Source organism: Schistocerca americana, chromosome 2, assembly GCF_021461395.2.
Source record: "Schistocerca americana isolate TAMUIC-IGC-003095 chromosome 2, iqSchAmer2.1, whole genome shotgun sequence".
NCBI classification, from domain to species: domain Eukaryota; kingdom Metazoa; phylum Arthropoda; class Insecta; order Orthoptera; family Acrididae; genus Schistocerca; species Schistocerca americana.
Genome location: NC_060120.1, coordinates 929946887 through 929963590, shown reverse-complemented (window position 1 = coordinate 929963590; position 16704 = coordinate 929946887). Strand labels below are relative to the sequence as shown.

At 39.3% G+C, this 16704-nt stretch overlaps 1 protein-coding gene across 1 annotated transcript in view; it reads left to right on the top strand.

Annotated features, from left to right (window-relative positions):
• LOC124595991 (leukocyte elastase inhibitor-like) overlaps nucleotides 1–16336 on the top strand; it is a 130362-nt gene extending 114026 nt beyond the window's left edge. The window contains exons 8-9 of the mRNA XM_047134938.1: nucleotides 5333–5467; nucleotides 16224–16336. Coding sequence (XP_046990894.1) covers nucleotides 5333–5460 — 128 coding nt within the window. The 3' untranslated portion in view covers nucleotides 5461–5467; nucleotides 16224–16336. The remainder of the gene's footprint in view (nucleotides 1–5332; nucleotides 5468–16223) is intronic.
• The last annotated feature ends 368 nt before the right edge of the window (nucleotides 16337–16704 follow it).

Genomic DNA, 16704 nt, shown 5'->3' with positions numbered 1-16704 from the left:
ATTGGCTATGAAGATAGGACAGACTGTTCGCTGTCACCAGAAATTTAAAAATTAGCTAAGAGTACTGCTGTTCAGCAGTACCTTCTGTATACACTGATCAGCCAAAACATTATGACCAATGCACACCGGGACATTGGGTGCTGTCTGGTGGCATTGCAAGCATGTGACACAGTAGCGGAGATTATTTTTAGGCGGAGTCTGTGAATGAGCATCTCAAAAATGGTGAAGATAGTGGACATCACCAGTAGGCGTGAAATGGTTGGATGTCCACGGCTCTTCAAAGAATGTGAGGTTTCAAGGCTTGTCTGTTCTGTTAAATAGGATAGATGGTGATGTGTAGCATCTCTGCCGAAAGAGCACAATGCTGGTGCCTGCAGAAGTGTTTCAGAGCACACCGTCCATTGTACATTTTTGAACATGGAGCTCAGCAGCAGACCACCCCTACATTTTCACATGTTGACCCATTGATATCATCAATTACAATTGCAGTGGGCACGGGACCATTGGGATTCGACTGTTGATCAATGGAAACGTGTCAGCTCTTCAGGTGAATCACTACACTAGGTCGATGGTCGTCTCCACAGAAGCCTTCATTGAGGTAAGTAGCAGCTTGAAATGTACAGCACACCATGTACACAGCCTGGTGGGAGCTGTAATATCAGGGTTGCCAGAAGTTTCCCCCAAGTGAAATTCCCTGATATTTCACTGATTTCCAGACAGGTTTTATCTTTTTTTCCTGACAGATTTTGAGATCTGAAAAATATGTAAAGACTTCTGTATTTCTCCCTCGTGTGAGCAAAAATCTTAAGTACTGGTATCAACATCTTTTGTAATGAACTATTTTTTGATGGGGAAAGCAAGCCAAATCGTATGTGTGTTTCATAAAGACCGCTGTTGTTATTTTATTTCAATAAAATGAAACACGTTTGCTGACAATAATACACATTTCCTTGGAGGTGCAAGACAGATTTAAAATACCTTCACTGTTTTCAGAAATAACCTCAGAAAAAAGTAGGCTTCTTGAAAGAAGTGTATATGGCAAGGAAGAGTTGTGTAAACCAACACTATCGGTGACCACCAATAAAATATTGGTTCTAATGTGTTCGTTATTGTCAGCTATTACTGTTACGCCTATTATTTACAGGTATCATGTGATTTTTCTTTCGAGAAATATGTGAGTACATAGCATACAAACTGCCAGTGACTGCCACAGTTTTCTTCTTTCTACTGTCCATACTTTCTAATATATAAACTACTTTTGAAGTGCCAAAATGTACTACAACAAATAAAATGCTACAACACAACATTGTACAATGTACTTGTGGTGAGGCAGTTGCAATTCCTGAAATCCATCACCCGTGGCCTGCCGAGGAACACTGCAGTCTTGGGTACCTGGATAGACCAAAAATTCTGCCGCATTATGCCACACACAAAGAGACCCAGCCTGTGGACAGATTGATGAGACTAGATCCGACGGGCAGGACTTGCACCTTACTGGGAAATGACAAGCTTCAGATTGGCAGGCCTGATCTTTTAGATATACCTACAGAAATGGCCTGCGGTTTTGGCCCATCATGGAAATCCAATGGTGTGGCCAGCCATTCACATGTCACAGACACCATGCTGATGAAATGAGACCACTGTGATCAATACATGCAACAGATAACTTGCGCAAATCACTCAGACACAACTCACACACCGTCTCCGGCCACTGCATCAGCAGTCTTTGAAAATCAAATCCAAACAAACCACTCCTCACACTTCCCAGCCTCTCGTTGGTAGCTGTTAGGCTAGTGGCAAGAAGTGGTGGCAGCATGGACTGCAAGCTGAAGGCAGTGGTACAAAGGGGAGATGCAGTAGGAACGAGGGAGTAGGGAAGTTGCACACGTACTCAGCTGCACCCAGCCAGCGACGATGGATGACATCTCAGTGAACAAACCATTTCATCTAACAATATTATGAAAGGGAAAGTTGCTACTGACCATATAGCGGAGATGCAGAGTCACAACAAAAAGATTGTCACAAATAAAGCTTTTGGCCAGTAAGACCTTCATCAAAAATAGATGACAGACCCGCATGCCCACCCACACACACACACACACACACACACACACACACACGACTGCAGTCTCAGGTAACTGAAGTCACACTGCGAGCTGTGGCACCAATGCATGATTGGATTGGCGACTGGGTGGGGGGTAAGAAGGGAGTAGCAGAAAAAGAGAGAAGTAAATACACTGAGTATGATGGTGGAATGATGCTGGAATGAGAATGGGGAAAGGGCTTGATGGGTGAGGACATTGACTAAGGAAGGTCCTCACATATCCAGCACCTTCCTTGTTCCTCTTCCAGCCCCACCATCACACCCAGTCTTTTTACTTCTCTCCTTTTCCACTACCCTCTCCCCCCCCCCCCCCCCCAACCTCTCGCCTACCTTCCATCTAACCTGCAGCACTTCACTGTCCACCACCCCTACCTTATTATCCCTTCCCCTCCCCACCCTGGCCTCCCCCTTACTCCTATCCTGTCGCCACTCCCATCATTCACTGGTGCTGCTGCTCACAGTGTGTGGGCTCAGTACCCTGAGACTGCACGTGTGAATGTACATGTGTGTGTGTGTGTGTGTGTGTGTGTGTGTGTGTGTGTGTTTGTTTATGATGAAGGCCTTACTGTTACTGGCCGAAAGCTTTATTTGTGACAGTCTTTTTTGTTGTGCCTATTTGCGACTCAGCATCTCCCTTATATGGTGAGTAGCAACTTTCCTTTCCATAATATTGTTACGTTCCATCCTGGATTAACCATTTCATCTACTGAGACAAAAACAAGATTTTTCCAGTTCTATTTTTCCCAAGTTTCCCTGGTATTTCCCTGACACATTCAAAATTCCCTGACATTCCCTGATCTCCAGAACTTGTGGCAACCCTGATTATGCTATGTGAGTCATTCTCCTCCACTTGGATGGGACCTGTGGTAGTAATCGATGACACATTGACAGCTGCGAACCAACTGCATCCCTTCATGCTTGAAGTCTTCCCTGATGATGATGATGATGATGATGTCATCTTTCTGCAGTGTAATTATCTGTCTCTCAGAGCAAGAGCCATGCTACAATGGTCTTTTGGACCGTTATTTATGTAATTACATGACCTGTGCGTAGACATACTTCCACAAACCTACCAACAAGCTGTTGGATCCCTGATATGCAGATCAGTGATGTATTTCATTCCAGAGGTAGACAAACAAGCTATTAAGCAGGTGGTCATAATGTTTTAGCTCATCAGTGTATGCATTATGTAGACTGTGGATCCCAATTTGCATTTCAGCATAAAAAGGCTCCTCTCCCATAATATGTAGCCATTTGTTTTCCTTTGATAAGTTGACTAACAAAGTACATGATAGAAGGGCAAAAGCAACATATAGTATAACTGAAAAGGACCTTTCTTCAAAGTAGTGTTGATCGTACTTATTGAATAACTGTTTGATTTGTTGTTGTTTACGCTTTGAAGATGATGATGCAGGAGGAATAGCAGCAGAAGAAGAAACAACTAATGCTGTCGATAAAAATCACATTAACATTGTAACTGTAAGCATAAAGAAGCAGTTTGTAATGGCAGTAGTTCATTTTTTATGTTTTATAGAAAGTTTTTTTATTGAAATGTGCAGTAATACAGTGTAATGTTGATATTTAAACATTGGCTTACGTATTCATTCAACTGTTTTGAAGAAGAAGAAAAGAGCCATGAAGTGATCACTTCTGATTAGGAATCCAGACAGACAGCAGTGAAATCTGTGATCAAAACCAAATGAAGACAAAAAGGAAAATTGTAAAAATATTGTGAAGGAAATTGATCATTTTAAATCAGCTGCAAACCTGGAAACTTGGCAATTATACATTTTACCTAAAAAGCATGAAAGGTGTGATCACTTTAGGAGCAATGAAACAGTAGTTATTTTTGACAATTTGTTGCACATTTTTAACTCAAAGTACAATGTAACTCATGACATATGGCACACAATTATTCTAAAGTCCATAAACAGATGCTGTAGAAACAGTTAGTTACATTTTTTATTTACAAATAATCTTACAAGAACTTATTCCAATACATGTGACTATTACCCACGCATTCGGGAGGACGACGGTTCAATCCCGTCTCCGGCCATCCTGATTTAGGTTTTCCGTGATTTCCCTAAATCGTTTCAGGTAAATGCCGGGATGGTTCCTTTGAAAGGGCACGGCCGATTTCCTTCCCCATCCTTCCCTAACCCGAGCTTGCGCTCCGTCTCTAATGACCTCGTTGTCGACGGGACGTTAAACACCACTAACCTAACCTAACTATTACCCATAATGAGTGTTTGTTTCTAATGTGTAATTATATTTGATACATATTACTCATTGAAAGTTGCATGCTAATAATTCAGTGTTTTGATTATTATGGGTGACTATGAACGTAATTGGAACTGAAAACTGTACCTCAATAGTCTCACAAAGGAATTACTGTTTTTAAAAAATTAATCAATCAATTGGACAACAAATAACAATCAGCTGTTTCTAGGCAGAACCTCTGTCAGGTGTTGAAATGAGTTCTAGTGACTCAAGTAGTTGTGCCCACTGACTAACATTATTTTTCATTCTATCAATTTGAAGTAGGTGATTGAGAGTTCATCTTCACTGTTCAGTGTTTCCCCCAATGGCTAGTGAAAAAACACTAAGACTGAAGATATTGGTGGGGCAGTGATAGATGTAGAACACTAATGGGTGCTATGTTAAATTTAATTACAATGAAAGAGTTATTGCTAAACCATATATATATATAAAACAAATAGTGGGATGCACTGTATCTGTCTTTCTTTATTTGCCCTTTATCCTAATTATTGTTACCTAATTCTACATAAACCACACTCTCTGTTTCAATCATGATTACAACACTTATAATTTAATGGTACCTGCTGTGCAATGTTGTACAATAGAAAGTACCCCATGCATCGCATTTCATAGTGGTTTGCAGAATGCATTTGTAGCTGTAGAAAAGAGGTGTACTTCATGCACTCTGGATTCTGTCATAGTGATGAACATAGTCAGCACCACATCACAGTTTGTGACTGAATAGACAATTTCACAGATGGTCAGTCTAAGTGTCAGTTAACATGGTTTGAGCCAGCAGCAATATTTTAATACATAAAGAGTACTTCCTTTATTTAGTGTATATGCCAGTCCCAAGACATGACTGTTTCTTGTGGAGAACTCAATTGGATTTATAGTTACATATACTATCACAATTGTACTTACAATAGCAAAGAGGTTTACATTAAAATGAATCTCTCTTTCTCATAGGAGTGTCTTTAGAGCCACGGTTTCTATCAATGCCGGAAGTGTTCAAGGCTGATCATCCATTCATGTTTATGATAGTTAACAAAACAACCTGGACCATTCTCTTCATGGGACATGTAATGACACTGTGATTTCATGGTATGTAAAATGCATTAAAATATAGAACTGTGCAAATTTAACATTGTTGATTTTTACACTGTCATGCTTTCAAGTGTGTGTGTGTGTGTGTGTGTGTGTGTGTGTGTGTGTGTGTGTGTGTGTGTGTGTGGGCGCGTGCGCGTGTGCGTGTGTGTGTGTGTGTGTGTGTGTGTGTGTGTGTGTGTGTGTGTATTGGCAGGAAGGAGGAAGTGTGGCTGCAAAATGAATTTAGCATGATGCAATTGACTTATTCATAGTATACTTGTCACACAGAAGTTATAATTACTTTATATGCTGGAGATAGTCATATTATGTGGTGAACAAAGATCAACTTCTAAGTATCCCCCTCCCCAATTGTTTAAGAATTTTGTTTATCAGCTGATGTTAGTATTAATGAAAACATGAAGTGTGGGATATATTATTGCAGTTTAATGGAACAGAAAAATACTACTTCCTTGAGCTTGCAAACAGACCAGGGTTATGGATAAAAAATTCTCAGTTAACTTGTCACATCAAATTAAAATAAAATTCAATCTTTTAAAGATTGCTTCCATTGTTATCATCAGGGACTAAGTCTGACTGTCATGAAGCTGGTGAGGATCCCATTTTCATGCTCAAGGATGACATTTGATTGGCTACATTATGTCACAGAAATGAAATGTGCTGAGATGGGATCCTTTATTTCCATAGATTACATTTGCACTCACTGTTCAGCATTGCTTACATCACCACAATGTACATCATGTGGTAAACTAAGAGAAGTCATCCTCTGCACTCTTGCTTTAACAAGTTCATGCCATCCACACATAGCTGAGGACATATCTGGTGTCTAAAGCTGTTGTCACATAGTGTAATTTCCTCTTCTTTTTTAGTTACAGAGTCCCAATATTTTAACACAAAAGTTCTCATATGTCCAAACATAATCTTGTGTTTATTTTTAAAAGGCTGTCCTTGACCACTGTGTGTTTTTCATATATACTGTATTTAAGGTGACACTGATGTTCAACACAGTGATCAGCTGTAGTCTGTACACAGTGCCCCAAGTAATGTTCTGATTCCTTGCCTGTTTAAGACTCTACCTATGTTACTAGTTGTTATACTGTAAAATGGAAGCTGTGCCATGTGTTGCTCATCCGAGCTCATTTGAGTGGCATTGTGTTTTGGTTTCCTTGACAGTTGACCTAATTTCACATACAGAATACCCATTCCTGCTGAAGAGCATCATTAAATGATTAATCTTTAAGCTGAGGTGATCTTTGATAGAAATAATCCTGGCCCTGTGTGTTAGAATATTCAGCACACTTATCTTCTGAGCTCCATGATAAAAACTACACCCATTGAGATATAGGTCAGGTCCATATGCATTGGTTTTCAATACACAGAATGGGTGAGTCATCCATATGCTTTCTGATCGAGCAGCACATTTAAAAAGATCAATTCCCCCTCCTTCTTCATCTCTGTTGTAAATCTTAAGTTTAGCTGAATACTTTTCAAGTGGCCAGTGATCTGCTGAAGCACCTCACTGCCGTGCAGTCAGATTAAGAATGTATTGTCAACATAGCTGAAGAAGTGGGATGTTTGGAGGGAGGCACTGTTCACACTTGTTCTTTGAATTCCTCCCTGGAAAAAAATAGATAAGGCTGGAGAGAGTGACGAACTCATGGCTGTTCCATCAGTCATTTCATAATAATTTATGTGTCAAAATAATTTTACAATTTTCAGGGGAGAAATGAGCAAGCATCAGTTTTATCTTCTACTGATACGTTCATACAGAAGGGAGACATAACTTCACTTAGACATAGCTCCATTTGCTTTGTGATGTCTACTTACATTTATGAGTTCTTTAACACATTAAGGACCAGATATTTTATTCCAACTTATCACAGTGGCCAGGCATTATGTGCTGCCTGAGTTTCATGCAGCTCAGACAACATAACTGTCTTGCAGGTTCTCTAATCCCCTTTTGGTGCAGTCATTTGACTACACAAAACAGTACTTTTTTGGCTAACTGTTTTGTGTTTGCATGTAACCATAAATAAATTCACATCTCATCAACATTGCATCATTTCTATTTTAAACGTTCAGTGTTTGAACATTAAATATTTCTCCACATCACGAAACAATAATTTTTAATGAATGCAGTAAAGTACCACTTTTTGTAAATTATAATTGTGATGTAATTGTAAACCACATTTAAAAGTAATCATCATAATCCACTGTCTTATTGTACACAACAATAAATGCATTAATCACACAAATTCTGCAATGCCCATTTGTTGATCTGTTCCTTTGTTATAATATTTACTACTGACGAAATATTCTGAGGTGATCAGCTGAGTGATGGCCTCATCATGTTGCAATGTTTCAATGAGTTTCATACCCATTACCTTCAAGCTTTAAGGTGATGGGTACAAAACCCATCGAAACGTTGTGACAAGACAGCGCCCCCACTGGGCGAGGGCGAGGTGACCTTATCCTTTACAGTTACTATTATTTCATATATTGTTTTTAGGTTAGAGGCTATATATGAACAAAGGTTCCTAATACTTTTCTAATGTACTATACTACATAAAACATTTATCTCAATGAAATAGAACTGTACAAAATTTGCAAATATATCTTGTTCCACTTCTTTTTCCACTGGCAGCACTAACTCTGCAGGCTAGGAAATTTCTTCTTCCCATTGTTTGAAATAGACACTGGTTTATGTTACTTCCTTTCACCTGATAGCCTTCCAGATGGATGTTTACATGGTGGTCTTCCTTTTCGATTAGGGGATGGGCTGGACATCTCTCTCCCTGGGTGCGGAGAATCTCCATCATCATTGTCAGGGATTCAGTGTTTTGCACCAAAAGGAGAAACTGGTTATACAGTATTTCTTCTCTGGATTCCAGGTATTTAAAAAGGATGACTTTTTTCAATTTCATGAATTTTCTTAGAACAGGTAGTATGAAAGGCACTGATCTGCACAGCCAACTCTTTATACATGCACACTGTATTGATTTACACACACACAGGCTTGAATATATCCTCTCTGGTTCTTCTATTTTTCATCCCTGTATATGAGACAGAGGCCTTATAAATTGGTGATATCATTCTGGAATTCCATATGAGGACTAGAGTGTCACATTTCTGCAAAAAACTGTGCCACTTTTCTTCACTCTTGATGCTTTAGTTTTCAGAGTTTGCAGTGAACCTCTGTTCACCCCATAATACCACAGACACTGATTTTGTTTTTCAGTAGTATCTATGCAGAAGAGGTACTGTTATAATAATTATACTGGTGCCACATACCAGGAGGGCTGAGATTTCTTCTCTTCTTCAACATAAATATCCATATTGTGGACATGGCATGTTACTCACACACACAATCCTAACAAGTATTCTCTCCAATGAATAATCATCCCCCCCACCCCTTTCCAAAGACAAATGTTTCTTTAGTTTGTAAAGTGTCCTGAATTTATCGAGGAAATAATCCAGCACAGGTTCAACTGTGAAGAGTCTCCCAGAGCTGTTGTTCTATTTTGCATTGTTATTAAAGTGCAGAATGTCAAAATCTGTTCAGATCTATTGCTACTTAGTCTGTGAAAATATTGGGATAGCTATTAGGGGTCTGTTGACAAGTAATCTTTGCTTCTGTCTTTTCTTATGTGTCCTATTAGAAGCATTAGACCAAGGAATTTCTTCTTGCCTCTTTGTGTAATGGGAGACCAATTGAATGCATTAGGCGAAGTTTTACATTTTACTGAGATCCGATCATGGTAGGTGCACAACTCCTTGCAAAACAATTCAAACAAGAAATTGCCAAGCATCAGGCTTATCACAGAGTCTACAGTCACTTTGTGTTGGAAATTTAATGACCCCAGAATGACCTTCAAACAGTTGCACTTTACAACATAGCTACTCTATGTTTTTTTATAGCTACTCTATGTTTTTTTACAGGTTTAAAAATGCCACTGGAACTGTACTCAAAACCACAAATTCCTTCCTTCACACAGTCAACTGGATATTCATTCCCACCAGGAACATGTGAACGCCTGTTGGTAAAAGCCTCCAAAATTGTTTCAGATTCATTCATCCCTTTCCATTTTCTGAATAGGACAATTGCTAAAGGCAGGAGGAACTTTGATGGAAATAGTAACTATTTGAAATACCAAAATACACTCACAGTGCCAAATAAGAAAAATCTACATGAAAGGAATCACATTTGCTATGTTGCCTATGGGTGTAAACACCTAACTAGATGAAGTCTACAGGCAGTGTGTAGTAAACAAAGGTATCTCATGATTCGTCTGCAACCAACGGGGCACGAAACATGAGTAAACTCAAATCCTTCCTGAGTGTGTTAATATGGTGTCTATGTGCCCAATTACAGGTGCCAATTACTTAAATACTTTCCACCTTTTATGCAAGAGAGCCGACAGCACTAACATTTGCTCTCAGTGGTATACCATATTTGTGTGTCTTAAGGAAACCATACCACATGGGTGGCCTAGGTGCACTTGGCCTTAAATTATTCACAAGTTCATCAGAGAGGCCAGAGTTATTTTGTAGCCCCCCTGTTGTCCTGTTAAGAGTCAATGTGGGATCTCATTTAAGAGTCAAGTATGCGCTGTCTTCCATCAATAAACATGCTTTCTTACGATTATCTGTAGCATTATGATAATCTGTAGCATTGAGGTTGACTGTAGCATTGCATTCCCCTTGTCAGCCAGTAAAACAACTAATTTTTATCCTTCTCCAGTGATGCCAGTTCTTGTTTCCCCACCTTGCTAATACTGAACTTTTTCTGGGGGCAGGGGTGGCAAGCCTCATCTCAGCTGCCACTTCCTAAGAGAGAAGACACACTGCTTATTCCACTCCACTGGTAATTTCAGCAACTTGTAGTGTTAATAGAGGTGGAGCAAAATTCAGGTCTTTGCTGAGAACTGAAATAGTGGCTTTGTCAAGTTCCTGGTGGAGACGTTGATGATAGTACAGTGAACAGCGATAGTCTCAGTAGTACCTTCTTTACAGTTAACCCTTAACTAGTATCACACAATCTTGTAATGTAACTGGTATCTTGTTAGAGACCATATAGTTTTCTTCATTGCATAATATGCTACAGTTTTTTCCTTATAGTTTCAATGTTATGTGTAACAGCAGTAGCTAACATTTTCCAAATATAAAAATCTATGACATACACATCAAAAATTTATGAAAATACACGTGTTTTGTTGTCAGTTATCAGCAAAACACTTTCCACATATTGTTTTGGTGCATCCAAACAGATCAGTTTCACACAGTTCTGGCATGGATATTTTGTTCTCTTCAGTTTGGGCCTGCAATACTAGCACATTTTACAATTCTAAAAAAAAAAAAAAACCACAGTATGTTCATGTCTCTTTCTTTCCTCATCCATCTTTACAATTCTCCTCAAGTAGAATGTTAGCTCACGTGAAAGACTTTTCAGCTCATTAGAGCTTTGACGTATATGTGTGTACACCCACAACTTTCCAAGTGTTATCATAAAATCAAGTTTGGCCATTTTCTAAACATCAGAATAGAATTGGTGAAGAATGAGAACACTGGAACCACATCCCACATCAATAATTGTAAAAATAGTACCATTTCTGGCAAATGAGCTCTTCTGCTGGCTGGGTAGTTCATGTTCTTCTGATCTAGCCTCATAGCACCATCTTTAGTTAAATTATTAAAAAAAAAGTCTGACTTACGTATGTCCAAATCATCAGTCATGGAGTGGTGTGTGGGTGGAAAAATCATTGCTTTTTACATTTTAAGTACATAAGAAAATAATGTTCTCTGTGAAGCCATAAGTAGTACACTACTCTGCATGTTTCTTACTTGGTTGAAACTGTGGTGGTATCTTTCTTATTTTTCATCACAGCTCCCACACACTGGTTCTATTTTCAGAAGTTCGTTGACAAGTTCAGTAGAGCTGAACAAATGTTCAAAGTGATATTTTAGGGTATCTTTTGGATTGGTCTGGTGAGCTTCAGTACCAATTGTGTGGGAATGCTCAGTTTCTGTTACCTTGCAGAGAGACTTTGTTCAGCACTGCATGTCATTGAATAAATGTGGGTGTAGTATAAGTACTGGGTCCTGCTGTATGTCATATAAATAATCTTTAACCCATATTTTACTGGTTTTCTTTGCATTTACTTTTAAAACCTACATTGACTGTCAAAATTCAAAACCATTTCATCAATACACACAGTAAAACCTGGAGAATAACACTGAAGACAGTTCTCAGTAAATATATTAAAAATGTTTACACTGTTACAGTTGCATCATCCTTTTTTCCCCTGTTACCTGGATTGCTGAACTGAAGAGCTGTCAATAAACAAAGAACCTTTCCTTGGTCATAGGACCATGAAAAAATCATGGCTGGTTCCATTTGCTGAGGAAAGCTTACCTGCAGATTCATTACTGGATTTGAAGAGTGCTATGAATACGAGTAATCATATGAAAGCTTTCAGTTCAAGAACATTAATGTCACGTATGAAAGATAGGTTCTTTCAAGAGCACTTTATTCCAGTTCTACCAGTTTCATTGTTCAACCAGTGCAGGATCTCGTCTAAAATGTCTTAAGTGAAAAGTAGACCTCATACTTGTTAAACATCTGGATTTCTACCTGAGGCATTAGCCCTAGGTTGCAAACCAGGAATCTGCAATACAATGTTACGCTGTCTGGTTTTTATATTAGTTGGTGGTTATCCTTTTCTCCTGGTGAAGCAGTTTCAAATGCAGTCCGAAGTTTGGTTCATTTACTCTTGGAACTCAGTGAGAATAACCAGTCTGTTCAAGTTGTTTTGAAGGGTAGAAGGACTTAGTTGTGCATACATTTTGTGTGAATTAATCAAGAGACACTGTCAGTAATAACTATAATGTCTCACATCATAATTATCACAATAAACATGAAATAATGGTAAATACATCCGACTGATGATAATCGTGCAACTGGTGTTGTACATCTGTGAGATGTCTTGGTGATTTACTGGGCATTTACTGAAGATAAAATACAACAAACAGCACATTATTTTCACTGTAGAAACCAACACTCCAACTGCAAGGTCTACGGAGAGAAAAGGTGAAATGACACAAGAAGGGGAGGGGATGACCATCAGGAAATTCGATAGATGTTTCACAGACATCTGATACTAGTTGAGGGTTGAAATGCTAAAATTTATCAGCCTGTTTCCCCCTTGTATTGGTTAAATTATAGTGTTTATGTGCAGCCAAAGTCATATATACCCATTCCCAATTCCATGGTGGGAGCTGCTGACAAAAATAGATGGCAACTAAATAAGGAACAGGCATTGGCATCAAGTTCATACCTCATAAGACATGACCTCTTTTTGTTGATAGCATAGTTTGACTTCAATAAAATTCTGTTCACTGCAGCAGCTCTTATATGATGCCTGACCACTGCAAAATTTGGTATGAAGAGTCAGATTACTCAGGAGCTGTGTTTGCTTATGCACAACTTCTAAGGCTGATGGATGCTGAATGTTATGTTATCTCTATCGAAGAAACTAACATGGCTACAAAGCATTTCGCCATGGAGTCTTTGGATTAAGAGCTAATTTTCCCCCCGAAATTTGGATAAAGTCCCAAACTTTCGATGACTAAACAGATAAGCACCTAAATTGTTGAAGGAGGATAAAGTTTACCAGCTGACAAGAATGCTATGTTTAATCTCAATGCTACAGGTTACAAGGATGTGTGTATTATTGGAAGGTAGCACATACTGGATTCTTGAATGGGATGCTGCATCGACACTTAACAGGAAGACAGGGCAGCTGATAAAAAACCTTGGCCTCACTGACAAACTTGTGAAGAATTTAGGACCAAGAGCAGCAACGCTAGATTGTATGGCCTGTGTAAAATACACAAAGATGATATACCTCTGGGAGTATTATTGGCTCTCCTATATACAAGCTGGCAAAATATTTAACTAACAGGCCATTGCAGAGACAATACTAAGAACTTATAAATGTTTGCAGACATTAAAAAGCAGATGAGTATATGCCCAAGCGAAGTCATGGTGAGTCGTGGTCTCCTTTTTTATGAAGTTACTGGTAAAAAGTAAACAATTGGCCTCTCATTTCTCCTCTGAAAATTGTAAAATTGTTAGGCACACCTTAACTTCAACATATTTTTGAATGGTGGAAATTATTATGAAATGACTGATGAAACAGCCATGGGTGTGCCACTGTCATTGACCATAGCTGATTTTTTCCATGGATAATTTGAAGAATGAGTTTCTTCACATATGCTGATGATACAATTTTAGTCTGGCTGCAAGGCAATGAAATGCTGCAGCAGTTTATCAGCCATATGAATGAGATACATCCAAATGTAAGGCTTACAGCAGAAATGGAGGAGGATGGGAAGTTGGCCTCCCTAGATGTGTGTGTTGAATGGGAAGCAGATGAATGACACAGCCATTCTGTGTATTAAAAACCAATGCATGTGGACCTAATATCTCAACAGTTGTAGTTTTTGTCATCTGGCTCAAAAGAGAGCGATGCTAAACACTCTAATGCACTATTTTGGATAAATAATCATCTGGTGATGGTATTCAGAAGTACACAGGTATTCTGTCAGCAATATGCAATCAATGCTGTTGAGGAAACAAAGATGTGATGCTGTTCAACCAAGCTAGGAGGACCAAACATAGCATGGCTGTCATTGTGCAGTGAAACAACCAGCAAGATAGGTAGAGTCCTTTACAGGCAAGAAATCAGACCGGTCTTCCAGCCATGCAGGAAAATTAAAGATGGGTCACAACCTGTTGAAGGTAATCTCTCCCTGAGCATACCAGGAACGTACAATATCCGTGTGAAGGTGGCAGCAGTTAACATAGTGCTGTCTATATGGACTATTACCAGTCACTGTGTTGAACATCAGGGTCACCTTAAATATAGGATTTTGGAAAAAAATGTATGGTGGCCAATCACAGCCTGTTACATAAAACACAATAATATATTTGAACATACAATAATGGTGGTTAACACATCAAATTATTGGGACTACGTGATTCAGGAAGCAGTGGAAACTGGGTGAGGAGACAACAACTTTTATAGAGGCACTGGGTATGCATTTCGCAGTGTGTTTGGAAACTTGCACGTGATACAGAAAGAGCACACTGGAAGACTTCTCATAGTTTGCCACCTAATGTAAGTAGTGGTGGTGGTGTGGAGTGTGCCATCTCTGTGACATAATCTAGCCAATTAGATGCCATTCTCTGAGCATAAAAGTGGGAGCCTCACCAGTTTCATAAGTCAGGCCTGATGATGATGGAAGAGGCAATCACTGAAAACTTTAGATTTTATTTGAATTTGACGCGGCAAGTTATCAAGAACTTTCGATCAAAACGCTCTTTTGCGGATGTCTTTGTAACCCAACCACTACTGTGTTTGAAAAAACTGTGTACTATTGTTCTGTATATCAACAGACAATGTGTCAGAATCGTATTGTAAACTATATGTGCAATTTTTCTATGAAATCTTGATGTCCATATTTTCTCAGAAACCTGTTGTGAGGGAACTGCCCCTCCCATTTATCTTCAGTTTGAGCACCGAGTGTCGGACCTCTGACTGTTCTTAAGAATAATCATGATTACAATACCTTCTTTATTCCATGCACAAATTAAAGGCACAATCATACAAAAGTGACATGTTTTTGAATTTTCATTTATGTATTTCCTGAATTGTGACTGCTTATCCCCAAACGTTAGCACAGTTGAATAGGAGCACCAGTACTTAAAATTCTATGCAATACAACAGAAGCAGCAGAATTTTATGGAATTGTGTGAACTTCCCATTCCACTTCTCTGACCTCTTCCCCTCACTATCAGCACATATGATGTTCTTGTATGGGCATAATGTAATAAATACACTGACAGAAATGGTAGTGGAACCACAAAGCACTAGTCTGATATTGAACATACCTTACTGAGAAGTTCATCACATAACAGACATATAAACTTCAATTCCTTTCAAGAACTTATAGCTCTCCTACCCTACTATCCCTCCCCCTCCCTGCCCCAGCCTCTCCTTACCCCCACCCAGTCGCCACTCCCATCATGCACTGATCCTGTTGCTTGCAGTGTGGTTTCAGTTGCGTGAAACTGCTGTCGTGTGTGTGTGTGTGTGTGTGTGTGTGTGTGTGTGTGTGTGTGTGTGTCTACATCTATTGTTGACAAAGGCCTTAATATCCAAAAGCTTTATCTGTGGCAGTCTTTTTGTTGTTCCTATCTGCGACTCAGCATTCCCGCTATATGGTGAATGGCAACTTCCCTTTTCATAATATCGGTATATACCAGAGTTATGCATGAAAATGTAACAGACTGAAATTTGACACAGTTGGTACAATCTCTTATTTCAACAATCTGTTGGGAGAGCAAATAAGATATAAAAAGGATGAGAAAGTGAATAAATTTGAGTGAACTGCTTTGAGAGTGTGGTAACTCAGAAAAGATAAACAGAAATTGAGTAGTAAAGGGTAATATTAATTTTCAGTTGTTTTTTTTCTGTGGTAATATGTGTCAGTCTTTGTGTAGAAACTTCTCCAAAATGCTGTTTGCTGTCTCTTTTTCCACAAAACAGTCTTAGTGAAACGTACATACTGTCATTTAGCATTTTCACCATTTAACATTCGTCTGTGACTATCATTATTTATTTTGTGTTCTTTCTTGTTGGTCATGTGCTGTAAGAAAACTAATGTCATTTTTGTTTTTCATTTCCTACAGCTGCTACCTGGCACTGAATAAAGGTTCACAGCAGAAGCTCTCATATAGTTACCCGATTATCAAAACATTTACCAAATTGAAGAAAGAGTGTGTGTGTGTGTGTGTGCGCGCGCGCGCGTGAGTGTGTGTGTGTGTGCGCGCGGGTGTGTGCGCGCGCGCGTGTGTGTGCGCGCGCGCGTGTGTGTGTGTGTGTGTGCGCGCGCGCGCGCGCGCGTGTGTGTGTGTGTGCGCGCGCGCGCGCGCGCGCGCGCGGGTGTGTGTGTGTGTGTGCGCGCGCGCGCGCGCGTGTGTGTGTGCGCGCGCGCGTGCTTAGTACTTGCAAGGGCACACAGTCAAGAGTGTTTGTGTCGTCTAGTTTGTTACTTCATAAATTATTTTGATAATGTGTAAAAAAAATTATTGTATGTGCAAAGAGCAATATATGTACTGCAGTTAAATAACCGACATCCCTCCTGTCTTCTCTCTACCAACAGGGTCTATT